Source organism: Homalodisca vitripennis, chromosome 3, assembly GCF_021130785.1.
Source record: "Homalodisca vitripennis isolate AUS2020 chromosome 3, UT_GWSS_2.1, whole genome shotgun sequence".
Taxonomy (NCBI): Eukaryota; Metazoa; Arthropoda; class Insecta; order Hemiptera; family Cicadellidae; genus Homalodisca; species Homalodisca vitripennis.
The window spans coordinates 13,656,259-13,683,478 of record NC_060209.1 but is presented as its reverse complement, the minus strand read 5'-3'; the positions used below and the strand labels follow the sequence as shown (position 1 = coordinate 13,683,478).

Genomic DNA, 27,220 nt, shown 5'->3' with positions numbered 1-27,220 from the left:
TAAGCAGATGCCAACGCGTTAATTTATAAAATCAAATATGAATCTACCGTTATATTGGCGGAATTCGTTATTACAACAATATATTTACTTTGATGATATATTTACCAGATTAAAGTGGGATATCCGTGCTGGTGTGATGTGTGATTGTGTTTCTCGTACTCGTGACTTGTGCTTGGGACTTGCATTATCTGCAGTGACAACGCCTGGACTAGTCTCTAAGCAGCTTTTGGGTATGTTTGAATCCCGTTTTCTTTCTCTTCTTTTCTTCTTTATTTTTGTATGTACTAATACCTCCCCACCTGACGAAGAGGATAGATTCCAATCCTCGAAACGTTGTGTTATACCTTTTGTAACAATAACGATGGCAAATGTCCGAAATCCTGTTATCCTGTCAAACCTTCCAACGTCAGTAACAAACTTTAATAAAGAATGTTTATCCTACTTAAATTGTCCCTTTCAATTTATCATTTCAGAGAATAGTTAAATCTTTTTATCTGTATTCTACATCTCACATATTTATTTGCAAACCAGGTCATAAAATACTCGTCACTTCCAGCTAATTTGTAGTTTTTATCACTTACCTGTTTTGTTTTTAATGAATTTCCAGAGGCAGCACTGAACTATAACCGATTTACAGGACATATCTTAATACTTTACTGAGTGTTAAAGAAGCGTCTCTCTCATGAAAAGATCTGTTCATTCATCACCACAATGATGGCCATATGCTTTAACGCCCCTATTTCCATAAGGAATACGCCAACTAATTGTTGGGAGAATGGTTCCAAATCAAGGACATCTTTTAGAGTAAAAAGAGCTCCTTAAAAATACATCGGAAGTGATTAAAATGTTGAGATGTGATTAGTAATGTAATCACTGCTAATGCTAATACTAATGGTACATGATTATTAGTAGTTATAAGTGTTGTTTTATATAGTCAAACAATTCTTTGTTTGAAGGTTATTTTTGACGATGGAAAGATTGTGAAGGAAACAGGATTTTTTCCGGACATTTGCCATCGTTCAGTGAAACAAGAAAACAGTAACACTACGTTTCGAGATCTGCAATCTGATCTCTTCTTCAGGTAAGAACTAACCAAATACATAATTCATAATTACCTGAAGAAGAGATCAGATTGCAGATCTCGAAACGTAGTGTTACTGTTTTCTTGTTTCACTGAACGATGGCAAATGTCCGGAAAAAATCCTGTTTCCTTCATAGTCAAACAAAATTGCAAGTGTTAGGTTTTAGTAAAATATAACTGGTTAATGAAGTATTAGATATAACATTTTGAGTGATAATGAACTGCAAAGAACATATAATTGCGAGTGAGTTATAAAATGTAAATACACGTAGTGTCATTGGCTGAGCTTTAGCGAAGCCTGTCACTCGCACAAAAAGTTCATTTCTATCAACCTGACTATTTGTTATCTGTCCGTACTATCTCAAAAACGAATTGTGCTATAAAATTGAAATTGTGCATGAAGCTTCATTTCTCTATGAGGAATGCTGAGTTAAGGGATGGTGCATGTCACACAATGGGATTTGGCTGAGCGTTAGCGAATACTTTTCCTTGATCTCTCGGGTAACCATGATGGCAACGATAAATAAATGTGTAAACAAACTCAATATATACCCTTAAAATATATAAACATATGATGTATTAAAACAAGCAGTCTGACTATTCTAACATATACAACATAATTTTATAGAGCCTTTGTGTTTCGATTTGAATTATTTAAACACTGATATTAAACCCAATTTAATAAACAATCAAAGACATGTAGAGAAGTATTTCATGTCTAGACTTAAAATTATGCACGAAACTTCAGTTCTACAAGTATGAGTTCTACGATGCCTCATTTTCGTGACAACTTCGGTGATGAAATGAGATAGACTTTAAATGTTGTATGCAACCTTAGCGAAGTCTGTTACGACGTGTTGCATGGCTTACTGCAACCTTGTTTAGTTTCAATCCTAATTTTAAATAGAAGGAATTTCATGAAGTTTGACATAAGTTTTTGTGAGGAGAGCCAGAGAACATTTTAGCTTGATTGTGGGGTGTTTCTGGTAGGGAATATTACAATTTCAAAATTATTTGTATTTTGAAGACCTCATATTTTGAGTCAATATGCAATATTTACAAAACCAGAGTGATGCTGAGGATCAGGCGGAAATAAATGCAATGGTTGCAATCGTTCCCACAATTAACCGAATAATTTTCACGTTGAGTGCATCTGCCGTATTTTATTTTACGGTGAGTGTAATGAAGGAACGAGGGAATGCAGGGATGGAAAGTTCGTGCAAAGACCGTGACAAATATCTGAGCATCTGGCAGTTCATAGCGGGTATTCGTGGAAGGTGCAGTAAACCTGTCCTGGAGTAGCGGTCCAAAATAAGTTTCAGGATTGGTGATTTCTCTCACATACCGCTGAACAATAAAATCAATAAATCATCTGAAATATGATTTATTTTAGAATATCCCAGAGGAATCTTGCTTTTCAAGTTGGTACACTGTTTTCGATTGGAATAATTTGTTTTTATAAATATTTTTGTCACAGCCGGTCAAGATGCAATTTTTGAAGACAGGAAATGGACAAATGCTTTTTGTTACTCCACACGAGTGATTTGAATCATAATTAAGGGACATTTTATAGTCAGGCCGATGGAAAAGCGGTTGAAAATAAAAATTTTAACTGTTATAAGCATGTACATGTAATAAAACTTAATGATGTGACGTTTTTTTATTCTTCAAAATTTAATTTCCGTAATGAAAAAAACTATTTAAAACATGAAATTTGTTCATAATTATATTTTTATAATTAACTTAAATAACAAATTCACTTTCTGTAGTGATAACACATGTACATATTGTGAAACTTTCACACTTGTATATTTAGGTGTTTTTATTTCGGCCATTTTTCGTAATTGCCTAAATTTTCTACCTCAAACTCCTGTACTTACTTTTGGAACAGTCAAACCAATTTCCAATTTTCTTCTGTAGTTGTATTAAAGAGTTATAAGTTAAAAAAAAACAATATTCTCCAACCGAAAATCGTCCTACACAACCCTTAAGCTGGAATACGAAGAGTTGGAGGCTCGATTAGAGGCTTAAAACATGGAGACACAATGAAAGGCTCCATTGGAGGCTCAAAATATGGGGACACAATGAAAGGCTCAATTAGAGGCTCAAGAGGTGGAAGCACAATGAAATGCTCTATTAGAGGCTCAAGAGATGGAGGCTCAATAAAGTCTCCATTAGAGGATCAAGAGATGGAGGCACAATGAAATGCTCCATTAGAGGCTCAAAATATGGAGACACAATTAAATTTATAATTAAAACCCTGTCTTCTAAATTTATAATTAAAACTGAAAACCTGAACAAGGAAATGGCTAGAAAACAGTTTTATTTATGCAGGATTTAAAATATTTAATAATTTCATCATACAAGGCAGCGACGAGTTGTTGTTTGAAAGCAAACCAAAATTTAAGATGAAAGCTAAACAATATATTCGCCAAATTATAATATAATGTAATGCTCCATGATGTGATTCCTGATTATGGCTTTCCAGTTGAACAGTTTTATACATTTAATTATATTTATTGAGTTCTGTTACTGATTTTTTTGGTTTAAAGTTTTATTATCCTGTTATTGAATTTAGAAGTTTATTATTTGTTATCATTGTTGATATTTATTGCTGTTATGAATTTAGATGTTTATTGTTAGTTATTGTTGTTGTTCATTGTCATCATTATTGTTGATCTTTATTGCTGTTATGAATTTAGATGTTTATTGATAGTTATTGTTTGTTTATCTTGTTGTTATTTATTTATTTTATTTATTTATTAATCAATAACTTTATACATATGGGTGTAGACTCATGAGAGAGCTTACATGTACTGGAAGTCACTTGGAATACCTTTTAGTCAGAAAATGTGTGTTTTGTTGGTGTAATTGTAATTGTAATAGTATTTATTGTATTTTGTTGGGGTGTAGTTTTGTTTTAAAATTCTGTATTTGATAGTTTTAAATTGTTATTATGGATTGTTATAGTTATTGTTATCATTATTAGTTATAAAAAGTAATTTCATTCTAGAGTAGACTTTTCCTATATTGGAGTATTGCACTGTATAGTAGCCATATAAAAAAAAAAAATTGTATTAAAGATGCTTGTTTTTTCAGAATCCCGCACGTGCTGTGTCAGGCACATGGGATCATGTATCAAATAAAAAAACAGTTAATAAATAAACATATTTGAACTGTGAACTGTGAACTGTGAACAATGAAAGGCTCAATTAGAGGCTCAAGAGGTGGAAGCACAATGAAATGCTCTATTAGAGGCTCAAGAGATGGAGGCTCAATGAAAGACTCCATTAGAGGATCAAGAGATGGAGGCACAATGAAAGGCTCTATTAAAGGGTCAAGAGATGGAGGCTCAATGAAAGGCTCCATTAGAGGATCAAGAGATGAAGACACAATGAAAAGCCCTATTAGAGGCTCAATATATGGATGCTCAAATGAAAGTAGTATAAAAATTAGTTAGAAAATATAAGGCGGAAAGTATTGTAATAAAACAGTCAGATGTGCGAGCAATGTTCAATAAAATCAAAGTTGTTCTTGACTTTAGACATTACCTTGTATTAGGACGTTTCTACTTCTCAAGCTTTGTTAAATATCTGAAACGTAATATAATTTTCTCATACTTTAACAGTTGAGTAACAATTTTAAGTTGTTTAACCTGGTTTAGTACACATTAAATTAATAATTTTTATTGCGTTAGCGACTATGCTGGATACAGTTTTAAATCCACAGTCTATACAGATTTTCATTTTTTAATTTTATTTTCACATGTTATTTATACATTTTCTCTTGGTCGTGGGAGATGTAGCACACGGCTGTATTTAAATAGTAACTAGCGTCGAGTCGTAGAGTTTCAATGTTACGTTTTGAATAGAAAGTGTGCGATGCGAGATAAGAAATGTAAAAATGTTTAATACCAGTATAATAAGTCAACCTGTATACTGTAAAATAATTCACTAATACAAAAATTGTTTGGAAGAATAATAGAGACACGGTGTATTCAATACATGATTTAATTTACAAAAATAATATAATATTCAGTGGGAAACATTATTTACAATATTTAAAGTATATATACATGACTAGATATATATGCAAATTAACATTAACATTTTAATTTAAAGCCTTCTTCCAGACATGCCAGATATAGTTGAGCAATTTGAGCATTTTCAGGTGAAATTGTGAACACTTTACAACATTATATACAACGATACATAGTTAGATAATCTCGCATATTTACAAAGTTGATTTACAGTACATTTGTCCTTCTCTAACATGGGAAGAGAGAATTTATGCTACTAAAAATTTAAACGGCATGAAAATAAATGGCATTAATTCGTTGTATTGCTGTATACTTTTAAAAGCCGGTTGTAGAGAAAAGAACTTGAGTTTTCCTAACAGTGTTAAACCTCATGTACTTTTAAGACCTTATTGTTTATCGTAGCAATATAGGAGGTATATCAATTTAAAGAAATAATCAATTCACGTCCACGCTTTTGTGTTTAATATTAGTACAAAAAAGTCCGAGACTTTCTGAATAATCTATAAAAAACCTTAGAAGCGCTTGGAAGCGTACCCCATTATCCTACAATTGAATTGCATAATACATGCATAATGAGGTTGTAATGGTGAATGAGGTTTAACATTGCTCTTATGAGTCAACAAACTATATGGTATCAAGTACTGACAGCTTTTGATAACTATATTTCAACATAACTTTCACCAATAGTTTGGTCGTGTCTGTAATGTTCATCCTACTTGAACAGTGTTGTAAATTGCAATTTATTATTCTAATAAACATTTCTTCCTTATTTAAAACTTACTCGGAAACATATTTGTTAACATACATTCTTGAAATAGTATGATTTGGTGATATTGTTATAATAAATTATTCAAAAATAACGTAATGAAGCAAAGATAGGCTTAGGATTAAATAGATAACACTTGAAACTAACTATAAACAGATCACAAAAGTCTTTGTTGCATCCAAAAGCGCAAAATCCCACGATTTTGGCACATTTTGGATGATCACACCAACGTTAACACACTAATATCGTACGCTATGGACATAAATAAAGCAAATAACAAACTCAACACTTAGTTATTCTCTGCGGATATTTACATACAAATAAATATTATTTAAGTGCTACGCTTACACCAGTATCTTCCTGTCCCACGTAAGTAAGATCACACGTAATGTCAGTCCACAGTCAAGATAGTACAAGACTGTTTTAAATATGTACTTATAATAAAATATTACCAACATAACTAAATAAATTATCACGTTCAAATAACCTAAGGCTACATTAAGGCAGACTTTGTACATTGGCAAGATACTAATGAGATAACCGATAACTATTTGTACATTCTACACAACTGGCTTACACAAGTCTTAGATAAATACAAGGAATACAAAGCGATCAAATTTGTTGGGGAATCATCTTTTGGGGTAGGAAACACAGAAATTAGTCAGGACGCTGTATAGAAAGAGGGAAATATAGCAGTATGTAATAGAACATTATTTAATCATCTCCAAAACTTTAAGAAGATCTGATGTTGTTTATATTCAAATTAGAATTAGAAACATATCGGGAAGGGATGAGGATTCATGTAAAATTAATTTTATCAAGTTGAGCTTCACGATCAAGTTATAATTTGTATTTCTTGAATCAAAATGCATGATTTAAAGGTATTTTATTTTGTGTGTGTGTAAAGCAGTTTCAATTGACATTGCTATTCAGAAAGTGCAACCTCACACTAATCTAACAAAACTTATTGCGTCAAAATAAAATAAACCGCGCCAATAAATTCAACAGTTTCACAATTTGAACGTTCCAGCGCCCGCGATCGGGTTGAAAAATGCCGCCAACTTTCCAAACAAATTACCGGTGATTTGTTCAAAATTAGAGTCGAGCGGAATAATATCCAGGCCACCCAGATCGAGCCATACGCCACGGCAGTGATGTTATCGGCCGATCGATCAAACCGTGTCGGCTCGAGGCCTCGGTCCCCGCGCAGGCGCAGTCGCGACGGTCAGAGAGACCGGTGGACTACGCATGCGCAGATGTCATTGATAAGCTCGTCATTCAGACCGCCCGCAGATCATCTGATAATGCTCCCGCTGGACTCTCAGTTGGAGATGGCAATAACGCCAGATAATATTACTGTCGACCTGTTTCACTTCTGCTGCCTTTATGAAAAATACATAACGCTAGATTTTGTCATTAATGCTTTATTAGAGCTTTATGATGAGTTGTTCTCTTTAAAATAAAAGTAATTACTGCTAATATACATTATTATTATATGCTCACACAAAGTGTAATATCTGGAGTATGTTATTTTGACGTAGTTTTCTGTTTAAAAATTCCTCTCTAGAGAGAAAATTTTATGTAATATATGAAACGAAGAATAAAGTTACGATATAAAGTAGCAAATTAATCGGTGTATGGATTTTTTAAACGTAGTGGATTCACAATCAGTAATACGTGAACTACTTTCGCTTGGAATTTAGAGAATTGTTCGTGTTTCCTTTATTGCAAACAATGCTTTCCTTTTTGAGACTAACTAAAGTCGTCGTATTATAATAACTGGACCTCATTATTGTTAGTGAGCATTATGAGTGTGATTGTAATGAGAGTTATAATTCCACATTTTAGTTAGAAGAGTGTACCAGAAGTCGGCCATAATCATTATAAATATAGTATATAGATAGCAGCTGAACAGGATATAAAATAAAATGCCGAGAATATCAGTCAATTCAAATATTTAGAGAGTTATAAACATTGAATACTTGAGGAACACTAACAATTTATTAAATTTGCTTGTCATCATTGATTCTAGCGACAACGTTTTGGATGTTGTATGTACACTATTTTTGTGATAACCTGTTTTCTGATTCTTTGGTGTTGTAGTTTAATAAGACGTTTCGTTTTACTCCTATATCGGAAGAAATATTGATGAGTACTGCCCAACACTCTCCTCCGAAGCCATCATTCAGAAATATCCAGCAGATTGCAAACGTCTTTTGAGATCCTGTATATCACACATTTTTATTTAACATTCTGTTAACCGGGAATATAAAAACATTCACTAAAAATTAATCTACACTTTTGGATACAATAAAATAGTACTTTTATGATTGTTAGGTAGATAAGGATGAATAGAATAGGTGAAAGAAGGAAGGGTGAAAAAGCGCAATAAATAATTTAAAATTGAAAAATGTGAAACGATAATTCATACGAGAATAAACCTCAATTAAGTAATATATAAGATTTTGGCTTGCAGATCGACGAAGATGGATGGGGTCTGATCAACAGGGAGCGCCGAGTGAACGTGGTTCTGGGAGGTTCTCGGCAACATGGTGGTCGTCATCCTCCCGATCCTCGGTGGTACAGGACTCCTCGCTCCCGGAGTCCCCGCAGGAAGCCAGATCCTTGCCGGGAGCTCCCTGGGAGGTCAAGCACTGGGGACAGTATCCTGTCACTTGCCCGGAAGCCAGGAACATCTTGCCACACCGCATGCACTCCTCCTGGGTGTCTCCTGCTGGCAGGGCAAATCAAGTCAGTTTGGCAGTTATGTGCTTCTCAAGTAAGTTGTCAGAATTGTAACTTTGTTGTGTCACTTTTAGGTGCAAACTTAGTTTGGAGGAAACAGGATTTTTCCGGACATTTCCCATCGTGCAGTGAAACAAAACCAGAAACACTACGTTTCGAGATCTGCAATCTGATCTCTTCTTCGGGTAAATAACTAAACTAACACATAATTACAAACTAGATTGAAATAAACAAATCATACCGGAGGCACAAGGTATTTCTTACAAGTCACAAGACACGCCTATTTTTTGTTTCACTGAACGTGGTAAATGTCCGGAAAAATCCGGTTTCCTTCACAATCCTTCCATCGTCAGAAATAAGCTCCAAACTGATTCTTTTTTGAAGTTTATCTCATAAACTTTTACAATATGATATTTTGGAGGTCTGAAAGAAAACACGAAGAGAATTTTGGAGGAGACGTGTAAGATGTATACAAAGTATATCTGAACCTATGAAAGACTATTGAAAATAAGGCCATTTCTGATACAGCTTATAAAATACCCTATCTCAAATTACGCTACTAAAAACTGCTTTTTATAGTGGCTATAACTAGTCTGATACCGAACACAGGATTCCGAAATGCCATAGTTGAAGGTATAAAGCCAAGACATCACGAAGTGGCTTTTTATAATAGGAATGGCTTTATTTTTGGCAATTTAAGCGCTAGTAATAGTTTTTTAAAATATAAAATCGATTAATTAATATATCGATATGAAATTCGATGATGTTTTGGATATCGATATGCAATTCGGACTTCATTTGAATGTCGATATGTATATCAATATGTAAATCGGTGTTGATTTGGATATCGATATGCAATTCTGTGTTGATTTGGATATCGATATTTATAACGATATGCAATTCGGTGTTCATTTGGATTTGAAATATGTATGCCCTGAGGAGGTTCTCACACAGGCGCCACTGGAGTTTATATCAAGGTCTCAAGTAATCATATGTAGGCCTACTGGAGACTCGCACAATAACTAAATGGTATTTTGATGAAAGGGTGGCTATCGGCTGTCTACCTGGCCCCCTACCTGTGTCACTGCAGGCTGATCTTCGCTACGCGACCCTGTAATTTTCAGGGACAATTTTGGCATTTTATTACGGCTTTTCTCAGAGTTTCAGGCAGAGGAGTCTGGAGGTTTGGAATTCCTCCGGGGCATTATCAGTAACGTTGTCATTTTTATATTCCCTTCACTCTCTGGGCATTTTTGTAGAGGCCTTCAACAACCCAGCACTCGAATGATTCTTAAATTTTCTCATTATATTTGACAAAATAACCTTATAGTATTTTAGGTATCTACTTTTATCACAAACTATTATGGTCACTGTGATTTCAAAACAATTTATAGGTCGTTACTATTTAGTGAATAAATTGAATTTTCATTCTTGTGAATTCTCATGCACATGATTCAAACCAAGATCACTTTGGCAAACTAGGTGTAGTTTACTCATTGTGTACCACCACAATTTAGTCAGCAAATAAATTAAATGAAAATGCACATGATTCAAACCAAGATCACTTGGGCAAACTAGGTGTAGTTTACTCATTGTGTACCACCACAATTTAGTCAGCAAATAAATTAAATGAAAATGCACATGATTCACACCAAGATCACTTGGGCAAACTAGGTGTAGTTTACTCATTGTGTACCACCACAATTTAGTCAGCAAATAAATTAAATGAAAATGCACATTGTTCAAACCAAGATCACTTTGGCAAACTAGGTGTAGCTTACTCATTGTGTACCACCACAATTTAGTCAGTGAATAAATGAAATGAAAATGTACATTGTTCAAACCAAGATCACTTTGGCAACTAGGTGTAGCTTACTTATTGCGCACCACAAAAATTTAGTTTTGTGGTTCAGTACAAGAGGTAATTGAAGATTGGTGTATGTCCACAAAAAATCCGAAAGCTCTTGGGTAGTATTTAAATAATTCGCACATCAAATTATATTTTACTAACAGATAAATGCTCGACGAAGCGAACCTAATTTGATGAGTGGATTTTGATTGAATGCTGAATTCCCAGGTCTCTCCAAAACACAGTGGGACCTGCTAGAGACCTATGATTTACCACATGACCCGCTTTACCATAACGTCTCCGGCCACGTAATGACCCTAACCGCCGCTCCGGTCGACCACAGACCCTCCCCAGACCTCGTCAATTGGCGTTAAGTCCCGTCCTCTCCGCCCTGATACGCTTTTAATTTATAAAGCAGCGAGACACCTGTAATCTCACTGTCTCCGTCCACTCTGAGCTAGAACACAGCTCTGAGTCCCCTCACTGCGATCCCACCCAAGTATACATCAACAGTACGCATTTCTTGACGTTATAGTTGCTTAATCTGCGAAGAAAAAGACACTATTGGTTGTAAATTATTCCTTTCAGGAATAACATTGATTACGTAAATGTTCAACGTCGTAAAGAGATTAGCAAATCTGATCAATTGCTAACGTTAAACCAGTTTTAATCTATGGAGATACTGAAAGGGTAAAAGTTTTTTTTTTCTCTCTCGATCTAAGATCGTTTATAGTGCATGTAGAATTTGTTTTTGAAAGAGTGAATAATACAGTATATTATATTTTTCTAAGCTGTGATATAGCAAAAATTCCTAAAAATGACTTATTTCTTTAATTTTTGACATTTTTCTATTATAAATCTTGGTTATTTAAGCTGTTTTTAATTGATGACTAATTTTCAAATATAATTAAAATTCGTGACTTGACTTTATTTTTCAATTGAATAATTCGGTTTTATTAATTCTTATATGTACTCGTATTTGCAGGTGTACTTTTTTTCAAAATAACATAATTTTTCTAATGCTCCTTTAACACAAACCGTAACTTTTTAAATTAATGACTCTTAGCACTTTCAAGAATGTTCTCGCATTATTTCTGGCGATTTAGAAAAGGTAGTAAAGTGATAATAGCTAGAACAGCTGTTTTATAAATGAAGAGTCACAACACCGTGAAGGAGATGAGACTAACCTTCGTGTGTCTTCATGTGGGCTCGCAGATTGCAGGCAAGCGCGAACTTCTTGTGGCAAAGCTCGCATGCGTGAGGCTTGTCCCCTGGAACAAACAAGTTATTAAAAACACGAGTTAACTACACCAGTAGTCAAGGCAGCATTTATAGTTGTTCTCTAAACACTGGTATCCAGTGTTTCTTTATTATGTAGTTATAGTCACAAGAAGTTTATAAGGCTGTAATGTTTTGATAAAAAAGTTAATGTAAGTAAGAAAATATCCTAATCATAGGATTATTCACTGTGCTAATATAAGTTGCTGAAGTAATAATCATGGATTGTTCCATGGGCTAATCTAGGATTCCTCAAGCGATACTCTTAGGATTATCTAATGTACTAATCTAAGATTCCACAAGCGATGATCTTAGGTTTATCTAACTTACTAATCTAGGATTCCTCAAGCGATAGCCTTAGGATTATCTGATGTACTAATCTAAGATTCCTCAAGCGATAGTCTTAGGATTATCTAATGTACTAATCTAAGATTCCTCAAGCGATAGTCTTAGGATTGTTTAATGTGCTAATCTAAGATTCCTCAAGCGATGGTCTTAGGATTATCTAATGTACTAATCTAAGATTCCTCAAGCGATAGTGTTAGGATTGTTTAATGTGCTAATCTAAGATTCCGCAAGCGATGGTCTTAGGATTATTTAATGTGCTAATCTAAGATTGTTCAAGCAATAGTCTTAGCATTATTTAACTTGCTAATCTAGGATTCATCAAGTGATAGTGTTAGGATTGGTTAATGTGCTAATCTAAGATTCCTCAAGCGATAGTCCTAGAATTAGAATTATGTTACGTGCTAATCTAAGTTTCCTGAATTGGTAATCTTATGATTATTCCTTGTGTTAATATAAAGTTCATGAAATGATAACATTTTCTCTATGGGAATACCTACAGGGTTGATCAAACAAGGCCGATGAGAATATTGATCATATTGGATGTCACAAGATTATTTGATTGATTGATTCTTGGTGTCAGTCACACTCTCATTCTCAATACATCAGAGTGATCTCACAGGCCTCAGATGATGAAGTCAAATCAGACTGACCGTAGAGAGACCATTTGCGCAAGAACGATCTCACCATGTGACAATGAGACAGGACATGTACCGGTCTGCAGTGCTTTGTGACCGTATATCGGGGTCAATACGGGGCTTTGGGCAGTTCATTACTCAAACAATCGCCATTTATAATTAGGCCGAAATCGATTTCGTGCCAAAATCTAGCGTGGTATTAGTAATTGTTTAAGTTTGATTGCAGAATGTGCCCGGGAGCATTGTGATTGTGTCGTGTCATTTGCGTGGAGATATTGTTTAACAGATGAACAAATTTGGAGAGTTATATTCATTTCCAAAGCCCAATTATTTGATCTTGGTTGTGGTGGTGACTAGGCGAGGCGGTAATGTCAGTCGCACGTTGTAGCGGAATCTCTAAACTGAATTTGTAATCAACAAGCTCTCCTAATCTAGCCTTAAGAAGAGATTTGGTGTGATTGAAATGAAAACTCTATTATAGTTTTTATGTAATTCTTTTTGCTATGCAGTATTTAAAAAGTCGACAAGATTTTCCAAGATACTTGACATCGTGATGTGTAAAAAAACAGTGACAGTACGTTTCGAGATCTGTAATCTTATCTCTTTCTCAGGTGTACTCAGAGTACAAGCTACGTCACTCATATTAGTGCAATTTCAATACGCAGAAATCACAACAGACAGTCTAGTATCTATGCAACTGCCTTTAAAACGTACACTTAACGAAACTTTCATTACTTATTATATGCTTAACTAAAAAACCCAGATCACAACATGTTCCATAACAACAACCACTCACTAACACTCAGTTTGTATCCGCCTATTGAAAATACTAAATTGCAGATCTAGAAACATAGTTTTATCATTTTATGATGTGATCGTGATGTGAAAAAAGGATAGTGACACTTCCTTTCGAGATCTGTAATCTGATCTCTTCCTGTAGTGGATAACTAAACAACTCATAGACAACAAACTAAACCAAGGGAACAGCATACTCATAATGTTTTAAGAAGAAATCACTCACTATCAATACCAACACTCAGTTTTTATTCTAACATAAGAAGACATGGGAATTGCAGATCTAAGAAACATAGTTTTACCATTTTATGATATTATAGTGATGTGAAAAAAAGGATAGTAAACACTTCCTTTCGAGATCTGTAATCTGATCTCTTCCTCTAGTGGATAACTAAACAACTCATATACAACAAACTAGGTAAAGGGAACAAATCATACCCATGGTTTTTGACACAAACTATCAATACCAACACTCAGTATTTTTCTAACATAAGAAGACATGGGAATGCAGATCTAGAAACACAGTTTTACCATTTTATGATGTTATCGTGATGTGAATAAAGGATAGTAACGCTTCCTTTCGAGATCTGTAGTCTGATCTCTTCCTCTAGTGGATAACTAAACAACTCATAGACAACAAAATAAACCAAGGGAACAGCCCATACCCATGATTTTGACACAAGGCTATCAATACCAACACTCAGTATTTTTCTAACATATGGGATTGCAGATCTAGAAACACAGTTTTACCATTTTATGATGTGATCGTGATGTGAATAAAGGATAGTAACGCTTCCTTTCGAGATCTGTAATCTGATCGCTTCCTCTAGTGGATAACTAAACAACTCATAGACAACAAAGTAGGTAAATGGAACAAATCATACCCATGGTTTTTGACACGAAGAAATCACTATCAATACCAACACTCAGTTTTTATCCAACAGGAGAAGACATGGGATTGGAGATCTAGAAACACAGTGCTACTGTGTGTGTTTAGCATCACGACAGGAAACGTCCACAAACCTCTGTTGCGCTTACTCCAGCTGGACCGAACGCTCTCTTCCTCCAGAGACCAAACTAGGAGAGTCCGTTGACAAATTCAGGAGGTAGGTCCCGCCGCAGCGTGTAACCGACACCGCAGTCCCGCCGTGCAGATCGTCGATAACCGGACGGTGATTGACATTCATTATTTAATGACTGCAATCGGCAATCGACTGTCCCGTCCTTCAGTGTGTCGGCCATATTTAATTACCCGCTGCTCCCGCTTGCTCCTAATTTGGTTGAGAGGTTACAAACAGTATCTGAGACACATATCGCGACCATTGTGCACTCCTGCTCGGGGCTGAGACGGCACAATACCCAGCGTCTGCCTTCTTCATTAGCCCTCATTACCCCAGGCTAACAAGCGAGTTGACAAAATTATAGATACAGAAGACCTCGAGGTAGCTGCAGCTAGTCGGTAGCTCTGTTGTGGCGCCAGTTCAAACAAATCGATCCCTAGAGAACCCAGAGCATTCTGTGTTCATTTTGGTACTCGATAACTTCATCGACATGCTTTTGTGATTACGTATCTATCTAAGAAGAGAAATTTGTTTTTGACAATGGAAGGATCGTGAAGGAAACAGAATTTTTCCAGACATTTTCCATCGTTCAGTGATACAAAACATCAGTAACACTACGTTTCGAGATCTGCATCTGATCTCTTCTACAGGTAAATAACTAACCTAACACCAGGTTAAAATAAACAAATCATACCAGAGCGTTGAGACACGTATAAGTCAGGAATCACAACCACCATGCTGTGTGTCAACTTCACTAACTCTAAAACCTGCACTTAATAAAAACACAACACAAATGACTCAAACTGAACTACAGAATACAGGTCGCAATAGGTCTGTATTCGCTGACCAACCACCTCCCTTTGTAATTATGTGTTAGGTTAGTTATTTACCGGAAGAAGAGATCAGATTGCAGATCTCGAAACGTAGTGTTTCTGATATTGTTTATCACTGAACGATGGCAAATGTCCAGAAAAATGTCTGTTTCCTTTACGTGTATATATAGTATAGTATAATCTACGTGAAGAGGTTTGCTCAATGTGTCATCAGGTACAAAATGAAATGTGCTGCGATGTTTTAGGCACGATCTCTAAGCTCGGTGGAGCGACCGAGTTTTCTACACATGACGTAGCTATGCTGGGAAGGGTTGATTCAATGTGAATGATGAGAATACAGCTTCACCTAGATTACATTTGTATATTGTGTAGTCTGGGTGTCTCTGATGCGTGTGTGTAGGGAACATGACTCCAGACTTCAGTAGTCAAGTCTGTGACAGCGTCAGATTTTAGATGCTGCACCAAGCGAAAGGTGAACGAAAGCTAAACAGCACCATTAAACATAATTATCCACAAGTTAGTGTATTCTTTGATAATTTTGAACAAAGTTCAAACTAAAATGTGCTCTGCGACCAGTGCTTGTCGACCAGACGGTCAACACGCATAACACAGCTTCTTACAGGGCAGCTCGGGAACGGAAGCCAGACATAAAAAACAGAAGAACAGAACGGTAGGTAGGTTAGAGCGATTGTCCGGCCCACCACCTACTTGAGCGGTCGAAATTAAAGCCTCGCATGGAAATCATCAGTGGCCGAGTAATTGGAGCGGGCCAACTGATTCCATCACCAACCAGGCAGTACAGGGCAGAGGAGTGGATGACTCTTACGAGATAGAATTCGACCAGGTGGGGAAAAGTAGAGTAGAAAAGTTATGGAAGAGTAGAAAAAATTGTTAAGGATTACTATGAGGAAACCCTTATTCGCAAATGCGCTCTAATGTTTGAAATATAACGTCGTATTATATAGAAAGTTAATATTATTTCAGTCATTGCTAGTAGTGGGAATAATCCAATATTTATAGTGTATGATAATTTAAACATTATTACCTCTTCTTCTGAACACTTCCGGGTCCAGTCTGAGATGCTGTGGGCATGACGCTGGCAGAGGGATGAATGTGAGATTGGATGTGGTAAAAGGTTAGGACTCATATACAATAACCACTTTAGTTTTATTTGTATATTAAAAGTATAATTTTATTTTTATATGTGTTAAGAATTACAGAAGTAGTTAATTTATTGATTTGTTAAATTTTAATTTTTTTATTCTTAAGGTAATATTTAATTAATGTTTTAAATTTTACGTTGTCGCAGCTTAAGTGTAAGAAAGGGCCATGCGGCCCTAACTTTGCCTGTATAAATAAAGCATTTTTCATTTTCATTTCATTTTCACTTCAAAGTCGTTTTTTACCTACACTAATATATGTGTTAAACGTGATCATAATTATATTCTCATTGCGTGAATACACGTTAGTTCGTGTCGGAGAAATTATAAAGGTAAGGAAGTGTTTCCGGGAGACGTGCAATTGTTAGCGTAGACCTTCGTGCCTCAAGTCTTGTTTCATCACACTCTGGAAAATAATTGAGCATGCTTTAATTTTTAATTGCCTCCAGAGACTTTGCATTGCCTGCTGATGTAAATCCATGAGCCACAAGTACGGTCAATGTTGTGACAGCTCTTTCTATTTATTACCACAATTAACCATTAAATCTTGTTGATTTCTTTATGAACAATAAATTACACTTTCATCTTATAATTAATTAACGTAATTCTTTCAATTGAATTAATCTTACACGTATACGTTTTAGAAGTCAAATTAACTGGACAATTACGACCAAAATACAACACGAGTCATAAATGAATAATTATGAAAAGTAGACTTCACTGTTTATTTAACGATGATGTGATTAAACGTAAGATAGATCACCCATAATTGGTCAGGAGGTTAGGCAAATCCCGACAGGAATACATTGTAACCACTATCAATACGCATATTTATAGCATAATAATTCATTCTATGGAGAAGAACACTAAGTAGTATGCATATGAATGCTGTCATTATAGCAAGGAAAAAACATTCAATACAGACCTCAAAACCTACTCAGATATTATCTATTATTTGGACACGACTTTTTTCTAATATGTGTGTAAGGTATTAATAGACGGATTTCGTAATGTTGATGAGTAAATACAAATAAAATGTTTCCAGGTTATTCTTTAATTTACGATTATTTTGTCCAACTGAGTCCTTTTTTTGTTACCTCTATTGTCTTTTATACAAGAAAGTTTATTTACGAATACTATCCTATGAAGTAATTACTTGAATATTACTAATATGGTAAAGCCAACATTTAGTAAAAGCTAAGGCCTATAAAATTAGATCATAGCTTTACACCAACAAGCAATTTCAGCTAATAATAATTTTATAGCCGATCCTAAAACGCTAGTTTACACCAGTCAAATTACTTTATTGTAGAATAATGAATAGTCAAGAAGAACCCTTTTTAAAAATTATTTTCAGACACGTGTTTCGGTATGAAACCATCATCAGTGTAAACATTCATACTTTATTGTATTTTTAAAATTACGGCATCCATAAAAATGTATAGCTTAGTTCCTGTTTTTAATAAATCTTTATAAGAATGAAATTTGGCTTTTCCTTCTTAAAACTTTGCAATGAACTATAAAACCAGACATCGTCAAAAATATAGTGTAGTGTAACCTAAATTGTAAACCTTAAGATGAATTTATGGTAAAGACGATAATTAATGCCTTATGCTTGTGCGCTTAGATATTATTTCATCTTTACCTAAATTTAAGACAAACATCCAGAATTTCCAAAGTAAATTCCTAATGTAAAGAGTAAAAATCTATGTCCTTAAGCTGTGGTTTTTGTGGTGGCTTTAATAAGCACTCATTCCCAATTACCTTGTTTTGATGAACAGTAATGCACGTAACTTCTACATAATTATTCCGTCATAAAAATGACTCTTTAATTTAGGAACAAAGCTATTTCAGTGTTGAAAATAATTTTTAAATTGCCTAGACTATTTTAATATACATGTATCAATAATTTATCATATTTTGCCACAACGTAAAAAAGAGGGAATTCTGGGAATTTTTACTAATGATATTTTTTTACTTTTAGAATTTTCCATTTTTGGGAACAAAATTATTTTCAATTAACAAAAATTAAGTAGTGTTCCCAATAAAGCTTAGAACTATAGATTGTTTTTTAAATCCGACCTTAAAACTCTCTTTGTTGAAAGTTTGTTAATGGCGATGGAAGGTTTGAAAGGATAATAAGATTTTGGACATTTACCATCGCTATATTTTATGAAATGTACAGCACAACGTTTCGAGGATTGAAATCTATCTTCTTCTTCAAGTGAGAAAACAATTAGTACAAATTTCTCCCTAATTGTAGTACCGATATTTACTAATTGGCTTATCACCTGACGAAGTGGGTAGATTTGAGTCGTCGAAACGTAGTGTTAAAGAGAATAAATGTTGTATATCAGTGGTTTTTGTGCCACAGTATGAACCCAGAGGAGAGCTTGTTGACCTCTCCGTGTCGTCTGAGAGCACCACCACCGGCTCCCGATGATCACCATCGTCATTAACGACTCTAATGTCTTTGTCCAGTGGTGGCCCCGGGTGATAAGTCCACCGCGGCATACAATGGCTGTTCTGCCATGTTCTAGGACCTTCTTGCAATTTGTTTTTCTGCCGGCGCGTTTGTGCCGCAGGCCCACCCATTCAGATTAAACTCACCGCCCGATTGTTCTTCATTTCAATAGATTCGTGGGAACCACAGACGCACAGAGTTATTGCTTCCTTCTGGTTTCCGATTGGTCTTTTTATATCGGCCATTGCGGCCCTGTCTGGTTTGGTTAATTAGTAGTAAAGCAGATTTGAAATTGTTCTATTGAAGGGTATGTAAACGATTGGACGATAGGTCTCCAATCACTTCACGTTTCCTTTTTTTTCTTTTTCTTTTTTTTAAATATAATACTGGTCACCTAAAAAAGTGTTCGTTTTTTTAAATTATAGCATGGCAACTATACATGACTAAAAAGGTTTAATAGCAAGAAACAGTAAAATAATTTTAAATAATCTATAATCTCCATTATAAATTTAAAAAAGTATCTAATATGTTGTGTTGGAAGTTCCAGAATGTGTTGTTCGTCTTCAAAGAGAAGACTTTCACGAAGGGTTTATGTTTTAACTTTGAAACGTTGAAGTAGTCAATTGGTTTGAAGTTTGTTTTTGACGATGGAAGGATTGTGAAGGAAAGTAAGTCAGGAATCACAACCACCGTGTTGTGTGTCAACTTCACTAACATGCACTTAATAAAAAACTAAACACAACACTAATTCTCAAAACTGAACTACAGAATACAAGTCACAATAGGTCTGCATTCGTCAACCAACCACCTACGACTTACACGTGTCTCAACGCTCCGGTATGATTTTTTTATTTTAACATAGTTTGTAATTATGTGTTAGGTTCGTTATGTAGCTGAAGAAGAGATCAGATTGCAGATTTCGAAACTGTCGTTTCAAAAGCAAAATGGTCAACGCAAGGACCACCAATACGGGACGAGAGGCAGGGACAAAATTCGGAAATGAGCAACACAGAACAACAGAATTGAACACTTACCGTCTCAAAATGGCATGAGACTAATCAATAAGCTCCCTGAGAGTATTAAACATCTAAGTAGTCTTAAACAATTCAAATGTCATTAAAACACCTCTTGGTATCAAAGACGTTTTACTTCGTTGAAGAGTTGATGATGAGTCTCTTTTGAATATTATAATTGATAATGAAATTGAAATCCCAGTTCTGAGATCGAAAACAATGTACGAAGACATTGTCGAGATTATAATTAGTACTACCTATAGTATTATTTTGTTTTCGAACTCTGTGAATAAATCAAATGGTTCTGGTGATTTCACAAAGCCTTATCTAGGTAACGTAACTATGATGAGAATGGCTATGTGTGGAAAACTCGGTTGTTCCACCGTGCTTTGGGATCGTGTCACTTAACATCGTAGCGCACTCAATTGTGCACCTGATGATACCATATTCTAGTAGTAGTTTAGATGTCTCTGATGTCGAAACGGCACAAACAGTTCGTTAAGCTTCTTCGTCGCCGACTATTTTTAGATCCCCTCAGACAAACATGACTCCAAACTTCAGGAGTCAAGTCTGAGACAGCGTCAGCTACCAGACGCTGCAATAAATGGAAGGTGAACTGGAGCTAACCTCAAAATTCAATTGTGTTAATATGATTAATTTTCAGATAATACTTTGTTTGTTTAATAATTTTGTTATGCCATTCTTTTCTAGTTGTCACCATGGTTACTTATAAACTCTCAAGGGGCCTATATTTACAGATTGTAAGACCGATGTAGAGGGAGTTTCACATTAAATTTTAATTCTTTAGTTCAACTCGTTCGGTATGTATATTGCGTACAAGGAGGCATCGGACTTAGTCATCGAGCATCAGGAAACTCTGCAGTGGGCTCTCGAGGCGGTCTAACAATGATTTCTTTATTTCAAACTTATGCAAAACTTTGCCATGAACATACTGCAATCATGTAATGTTCGCGTACCTGATTTATCTTATTTAAAATCCCATCCATGTTTGTTGCACTGCAAGGTAGAAGTAGGCAATTCTTCATGTCGCATCAGACAGATGCTCATTTCATTCTCCACATGTCTTGTGGACAATCACATAGAAAAGATAATTCTTCATACGTCAGATGCTGCACGTAAGAAGAAGACGACCTGGATCAAAACTCCACATTCATTCTATCCAGGGTCTTGACTCTTAGGTGGCAACTTCTTTGACGGTGTCAACAAACTAATATTTAAAAACAACCCATAGGATCACGCTCTGGCCTGAGCACTGAAATCCGTTTCAGCTGTTCCAAATACAGCGCCGAGATGGTGTCAACAGCGTGTAACAATAAGGACCTATTATAGTTTCTGAAAATGGTGCTCCGCCCACGGTAAGCGCTGGAATAATACCGCAAAGCGACCGTCAATACCGCAATAAACAGCATTACCGCAACTTATATCCACTCATACATCACTGGCGGTCCAGTAAAGTGTTGGATTTAATTCCGTATCGGTTTGAGTGGCCGCGATGCAATCGGCATAAATAATGGTCGAGCGCGCTACCACTCACAATGCTATCACCGGTTGATAATCAACGCGGCCCCTGTACCTATTTGCTATCTAGATACGATCGCCGCAATCAATTTACCTCATTCACCAACTAATATCACAATAAACCGCCTCGGGTCGCAACGCCGCGCCGGCTGGGCTGCTTTGGCACCAAACCGCCTTCGCCGTTTATTAGAATAACGTTTCACATGATTCCGATCACGTGATTAATATGATAAATATGTCCTATGAGACGTAAGTCTACGTAATAAATTCTTTCACAATTTTGACTTCAATTTGGTTCATCATCTGGAAACCCCAATTGACCATGAAGGAAACAGGATTTTGCCGGACAATTAATTTCCATCAACGTAATAAATTCTTCACAATTTTGACTTCAATTTGGTTCATCATCTGGAAAACCCAATTGACCATGAAGGAAACAGGACCTTTCCGGACAATTTCCATCAACATAATAAATTCTTCAAAATTTTTACTTCAATTTTTTTCATCACCTGGAAAACCCAATTGACCATGAAGGAAACAGGGGTTTTCCGGACATTTTCCATCGCTCAGTGATTTAAAAAATCAGTAACATTACGTTTCGAAGTTTGCATTCTGATCTCTTCTTCAGGTGAATAAATAAGCTAACTCACAATTAAAACCTATTTTAAAGTAAACATTCCATACCAGGGCATAATACACACATAGAGTTAACTATGAAATATGTCTAACTAACATAGACCTAATCTAACTCATAGATTTTTGTATCACTGAACGATTACAAATGTCCGGAAGAAATCCTGTTTCCTTCACAATCCTTCCATCGTCAACTACAAACTTCAAACAAAGAACACTCAAGCGGTTGTTTATTCAAAGATACTCATTAATATTCAAGTTACGTGTGTAGAACAGGATTAATAAATAGTTGAGAATATAATTAGCAGAAATTTGTTTACATTCATTATTAGTCCTTTAGTTATAAAAATACAAATTATTAAATATATTATAGATATTAAATCACACACATAATTTTACATACATTACATAGTATTTACAAAAATAAACTTACTTTATAACATCTAAAATATTATGTTTATAAATAGTAAAAGTGTATAAAATAAGTAATTAAATTTAAATTTAAAATAAAATAAAGTGTGAAGTAATTGAGAATATTCCCTAACCACAAAGGCCCGTATGGAATAAAAATTCACATAGGTCAAAAAATATAAAGCCAAACAGCTACTCGGAACTAAAAAAAAGAAAAAAGTTGCTCCAAAAATTATTGTAACAATATTTAATAATAAATATAAATTTTAAATTTATTGATTTACACTAATTTTGTATACACTAAAACTATCTTTAAGTAAATAAAAGGCTTTTTACTTTGAGCACAGATATTTATCAACTTTTAATTAATGGAAATATACTACACATTATGTAACTGAAAATAACTTTTTATTTGATAGAAAGCAACCTCAGATGTGAAAAAACAAAACAAATAATAATAATCAGAAGAATAAAGTGGGCTTTTTACTAATAAATGTACCCTGTAAAATAAATAAGAATACCTTTCGGAAAATGCTAAGTAGAAACAAAAAAACCACCACCAATATCCAAAAGCTTCTAGATAGTGATGTTGTATAATCAAATAAGTCTTTATTCCAAGAACATCGGTTGTCACCAATATCCAAAAGCTTATAGATAGTGATGTTGTATAATCAAATAAGTCTTTATTCCAAGAACATCGGTTGTCACCAATATCCAAAAGCTTCTAGATAGTGATGTTGTATAATCAAATAAGTCTTTATTCCAAGAACATCGGTTGTCACCAATATCCAAAAGCTTCTAGATAGTGATGTTGTATAATCAAATAAGTCTTTATTCTAAGAACCTCGGTTGTCGCCAATGTCCAAAAGCTTCTAGATAGTGATGTTGTATAATCAAATAAGTCTTTATTCCAAGAACCTCGGTTGTCGCCAATGTCCAAAAGCTTCTAGATAGTGATGTTGTATAATCAAATAAGTCTTTATTCCAAGAACCTCGGTTGTCGCCAATGTCCAAAAGCTTCTAGATAGTGATGTTGTATAATCAAATAAGTCTTGATTCCAAGAACATCGGTTGTCACCAATGTCCAAAAGTTTCTAGATAGTGATGATGTATAATCAAATAAGTCTTTATTCCAAGCACCTCGGTTGTCACCAATGTCCAATAACTTCTAGATAGTGATGTTGTATAATCAAATAAGTCTTTATTCCAAGAACCTCGGTTGTCACCAATGTCCAAAAGTTTCTAGATAGGATTTGTATAATCAAATAAGTCTTTATTCCAAGAACCTCGGTTGTCACCAATGTCCAAAAGTTTTCTAGATAGTGATGATGTATAATCAAATAAGTCTTTATTCCAAGAACATCGGTTGTCACCAATATCCAAAAGCTTCTAGATAGTGATGTTGTATAATCAAATAAGTCTTTATTCCAAGAACATCGGTTGTCACCAATATCCAAAAGCTTCTAGATAGTGATGTTGTATAATCAAATAAGTCTTTATTCCAAGAACATCGGTTGTCACCAATATCCAAAAGCTTCTAGATAGTGATGTTGTATAATCAAATAAGTCTTTATTCCAAGAACATCGGTTGTCACCAATATCCAAAAGCTTCTAGATAGTGATGTTGTATAATCAAATAAGTCTTTATTCCAAGAACATCGGTTGTCACCAATATCCAGAAACTTCTAGATAGTGATGTTGTATAATCAAATAAGTCTTTATTCCAAGAACATCGGTTGTCACCAATATCCAAAAGCTTATAGATAGTGATGTTGTATAATCAAATAAGTCTTTATTCCAAGAACATCGGTTGTCACCAATATCCAAAAGCTTCTAGATAGTGATGTTGTATAATCAAATAAGTCTTTATTCCAAGAACATCGGTTGTCACCAATATCCAAAAGCTTCTAGATAGTGATGTTGTATAATCAAATAAGTCTTTATTCTAAGAACCTCGGTTGTCACCAATGTCCAAAAGCTTCTAGATAGTGATGTTGTATAATCAAATAAGTCTTTATTCCAAGAACCTCGGTTGTCACCAATGTCCAAAAGCTTCTAGATAGTGATGTTGTATAATCAAATAAGTCTTTATTCCAAGAACCTCGGTTGTCGCCAATGTCCAAAAGCTTCTAGATAGTGATGTTGTATAATCAAATAAGTCTTGATTCCAAGAACATCGGTTGTCACCAATGTCCAAAAGTTTCTAGATAGTGATGATGTATAATCAAATAAGTCTTTATTCCAAGCACCTCGGTTGTCACCAATGTCCAATAACTTCTAGATAGTGATGTTGTATAATCAAATAAGTCTTTATTCCAAGAACCTCGGTTGTCACCAATGTCCAAAAGTTTCTAGATAGTGATTTGTATAATCAAATAAGTCTTTATTCCAAGAACCTCGGTTGTCACCAATGTCCAAAAGTTTCTAGATAGTGATGATGTATAATCAAATAAGTCTTTATTCCAAGAACATCGGTTGTCACCAATATCCAAAAACTTCTAGATAGTGATGTTGTATAATCAAATCAGTCTTTATTCCAAGAACCTCGGTTGTCGCCAATGTCCAAAAACTTCTAGATAGTGATGTTGTATAATCAAATAATTCGTTATTCCAAGAACCTCAGTTGTCACCAATGTCCAAAAACTTCTAGATAGTGATGTTGTATAATCAAATAATTCGTTATTCCAAGAACCTCGGTTGTCACCAGTGTCCAAAAGCTTCTAGATAGTGATGTTGTATAATCAAATAAGTCTTTATTCCAAGAACCTCGGTTGTCACCAATGTCCAAAAGCTTCTAGATAGTGATGTTGTATAATCAAATCAATCTTTATTCCAAGAACCTCGGTTGTCACCAATGTCTAAAAGCTTCTAGATAGTGATGGTGTATAATCATATAAGTCTCTTCTATTGTTTTTATAAAACCCACAGCGTTGCTTAAAGTAAACGAAAACGTGCTAACCTCTTTTTGAAAAACTCGAAAACGCATCTTGTTGTTTTACACTAATACACTAATTCTCTAGAAAATAGTTTTTTGTTTGATATCGTTTTCGTAGCCGTAACATACCTGAGCGGTATCCCAGAACTGGGCATATGTTAGTACACTGTTGCAAAACTAGCAGCCGCTTGTAAATAGAGCGCGATCAATCAGAGGGTGACGTACAATTAGACAGTAGTCGACACGTCTCCACTAGCGCGGCTACAGTCCGACGGTGCTGAGGAGGTCATACGGCGCCGGTCCATTGTTTTAAAGTATTTTAATTAGACATCCACGTCCCGGCTCTCCATAAGCAGCGGCCGCCGCCGATAAATGGAAGAGCTTTCGACCCGAAAAGGGCCGGATAAAAAGAAAATGGACGGTGGACAGCGACATTTAAATTAGAAAGTCAATCCTATCCGGCTCGGAACCGAGCGAATCGAGCGAATTCGTGGCGTCGGTGTCAATTAGGAAATGGATTTGTCCAAGTAAGGCACGGGGCGGGGCTAGAGTAAAGCAGGTAGTTTCGTCCGGTGGTAATTTGTTTTGCCTCAGCACAGAGTTGCGCTAATAGATAAATTGGGGCACGCTTAATTCGGTCTCAAAATGTTGGGATTGGATTGGTTGTAAACTTGGAGTCACCACATTCTAAGACGAATCCCTATGGGATTTTTAGTCAAAATTGTTAGTCCAATGCATGCTGTATCAAGTAGACTATCCCATTATATATAGTTAACTAGTAGTTACCCGCGGCTTCGCATGCGATTTCTATTATATTGAAAGGCGTAGTCTTCTTATTGAAAGAATTTATGACGTAAAATGGTAAAGCACTAAGAATTTTTTTTTAAATAGAGTGAGACATATATCTGGAACTCATTTTTATGTTTATTTGTTAGTACTGTTTCAGCCCCATAATTAAGAAATTCCGACGTTAAATACAATTTTTCTGGTTCTTATTGCAGGTTTTGCGAGTGTAGGAGGACTGTGGTCCGACTCCCCTGTTTTTCCTTATGTTTTTCCTCCCAATTTCGAGTGCCTTATGTACAAATATTCACACCTCTTTTCTGCAAGGTGAATTTTATAATCACCTTATCGATAATATTTCCAACACATGACTGGTTTAAATTTATCACTCGTGAAATCTGTAGTAAAAAGTAGATGATAACATCGTCTTTGCAATCTGCACTACACTACTGATCAAACTGTGTATGTTTAATGTTTTATATAACTCAAATGACAATGTTATGCCACCTTGGTGAACATCAGCTGAAAGTGCCAACCGCTGTTAAATGAACATTTTTAAATATTATCATCATTTTTCCGAATTCTAAAATATTCCGGGAAATAAAAATCTATATTTTCAAAAAAAAACTTTTGACAGACTCATAGGAATATTAAAACAAAATTACTACGCCAATTGGTCCAGCTGTACTTGAGATAAACGATTGGTATCACATTTAGCAGTTCATTTTTATTCATAGTATGCCAAGATTGAATGATTCCAATTAACAATATGTTCAATTGTTTGTTTATAAGCTAAGTAGAAAATTCCCATGATTTCGTGACATATTCGTAATTTATTATAATTTCACGTAA

At 35.1% G+C, this 27,220-nt stretch overlaps 1 protein-coding gene across 2 annotated transcripts in view; it reads right to left on the bottom strand.

Moving 5' to 3' along the window:
* Positions 1–5,081: 5,081 nt before the first annotated feature.
* The window catches only part of LOC124356595 (zinc finger protein 79-like), a 161,629-nt gene continuing 139,490 nt past the window's right edge, over positions 5,082–27,220 (bottom strand). Inside the window, exons 7-8 of one of the 2 annotated variants that reach the window (XM_046807688.1) lie at positions 11,668–11,751; positions 5,082–8,620 (exon numbers count right to left, since the gene is read on the bottom strand). In XM_046807688.1, coding sequence (XP_046663644.1) covers positions 8,388–8,620; positions 11,668–11,751 — 317 coding nt within the window. In that variant the 3' untranslated portion in view covers positions 5,082–8,387. The remainder of the gene's footprint in view (positions 8,621–11,667; positions 11,752–27,220) is intronic. The other variant, XM_046807689.1, reaches the window with a different exon arrangement.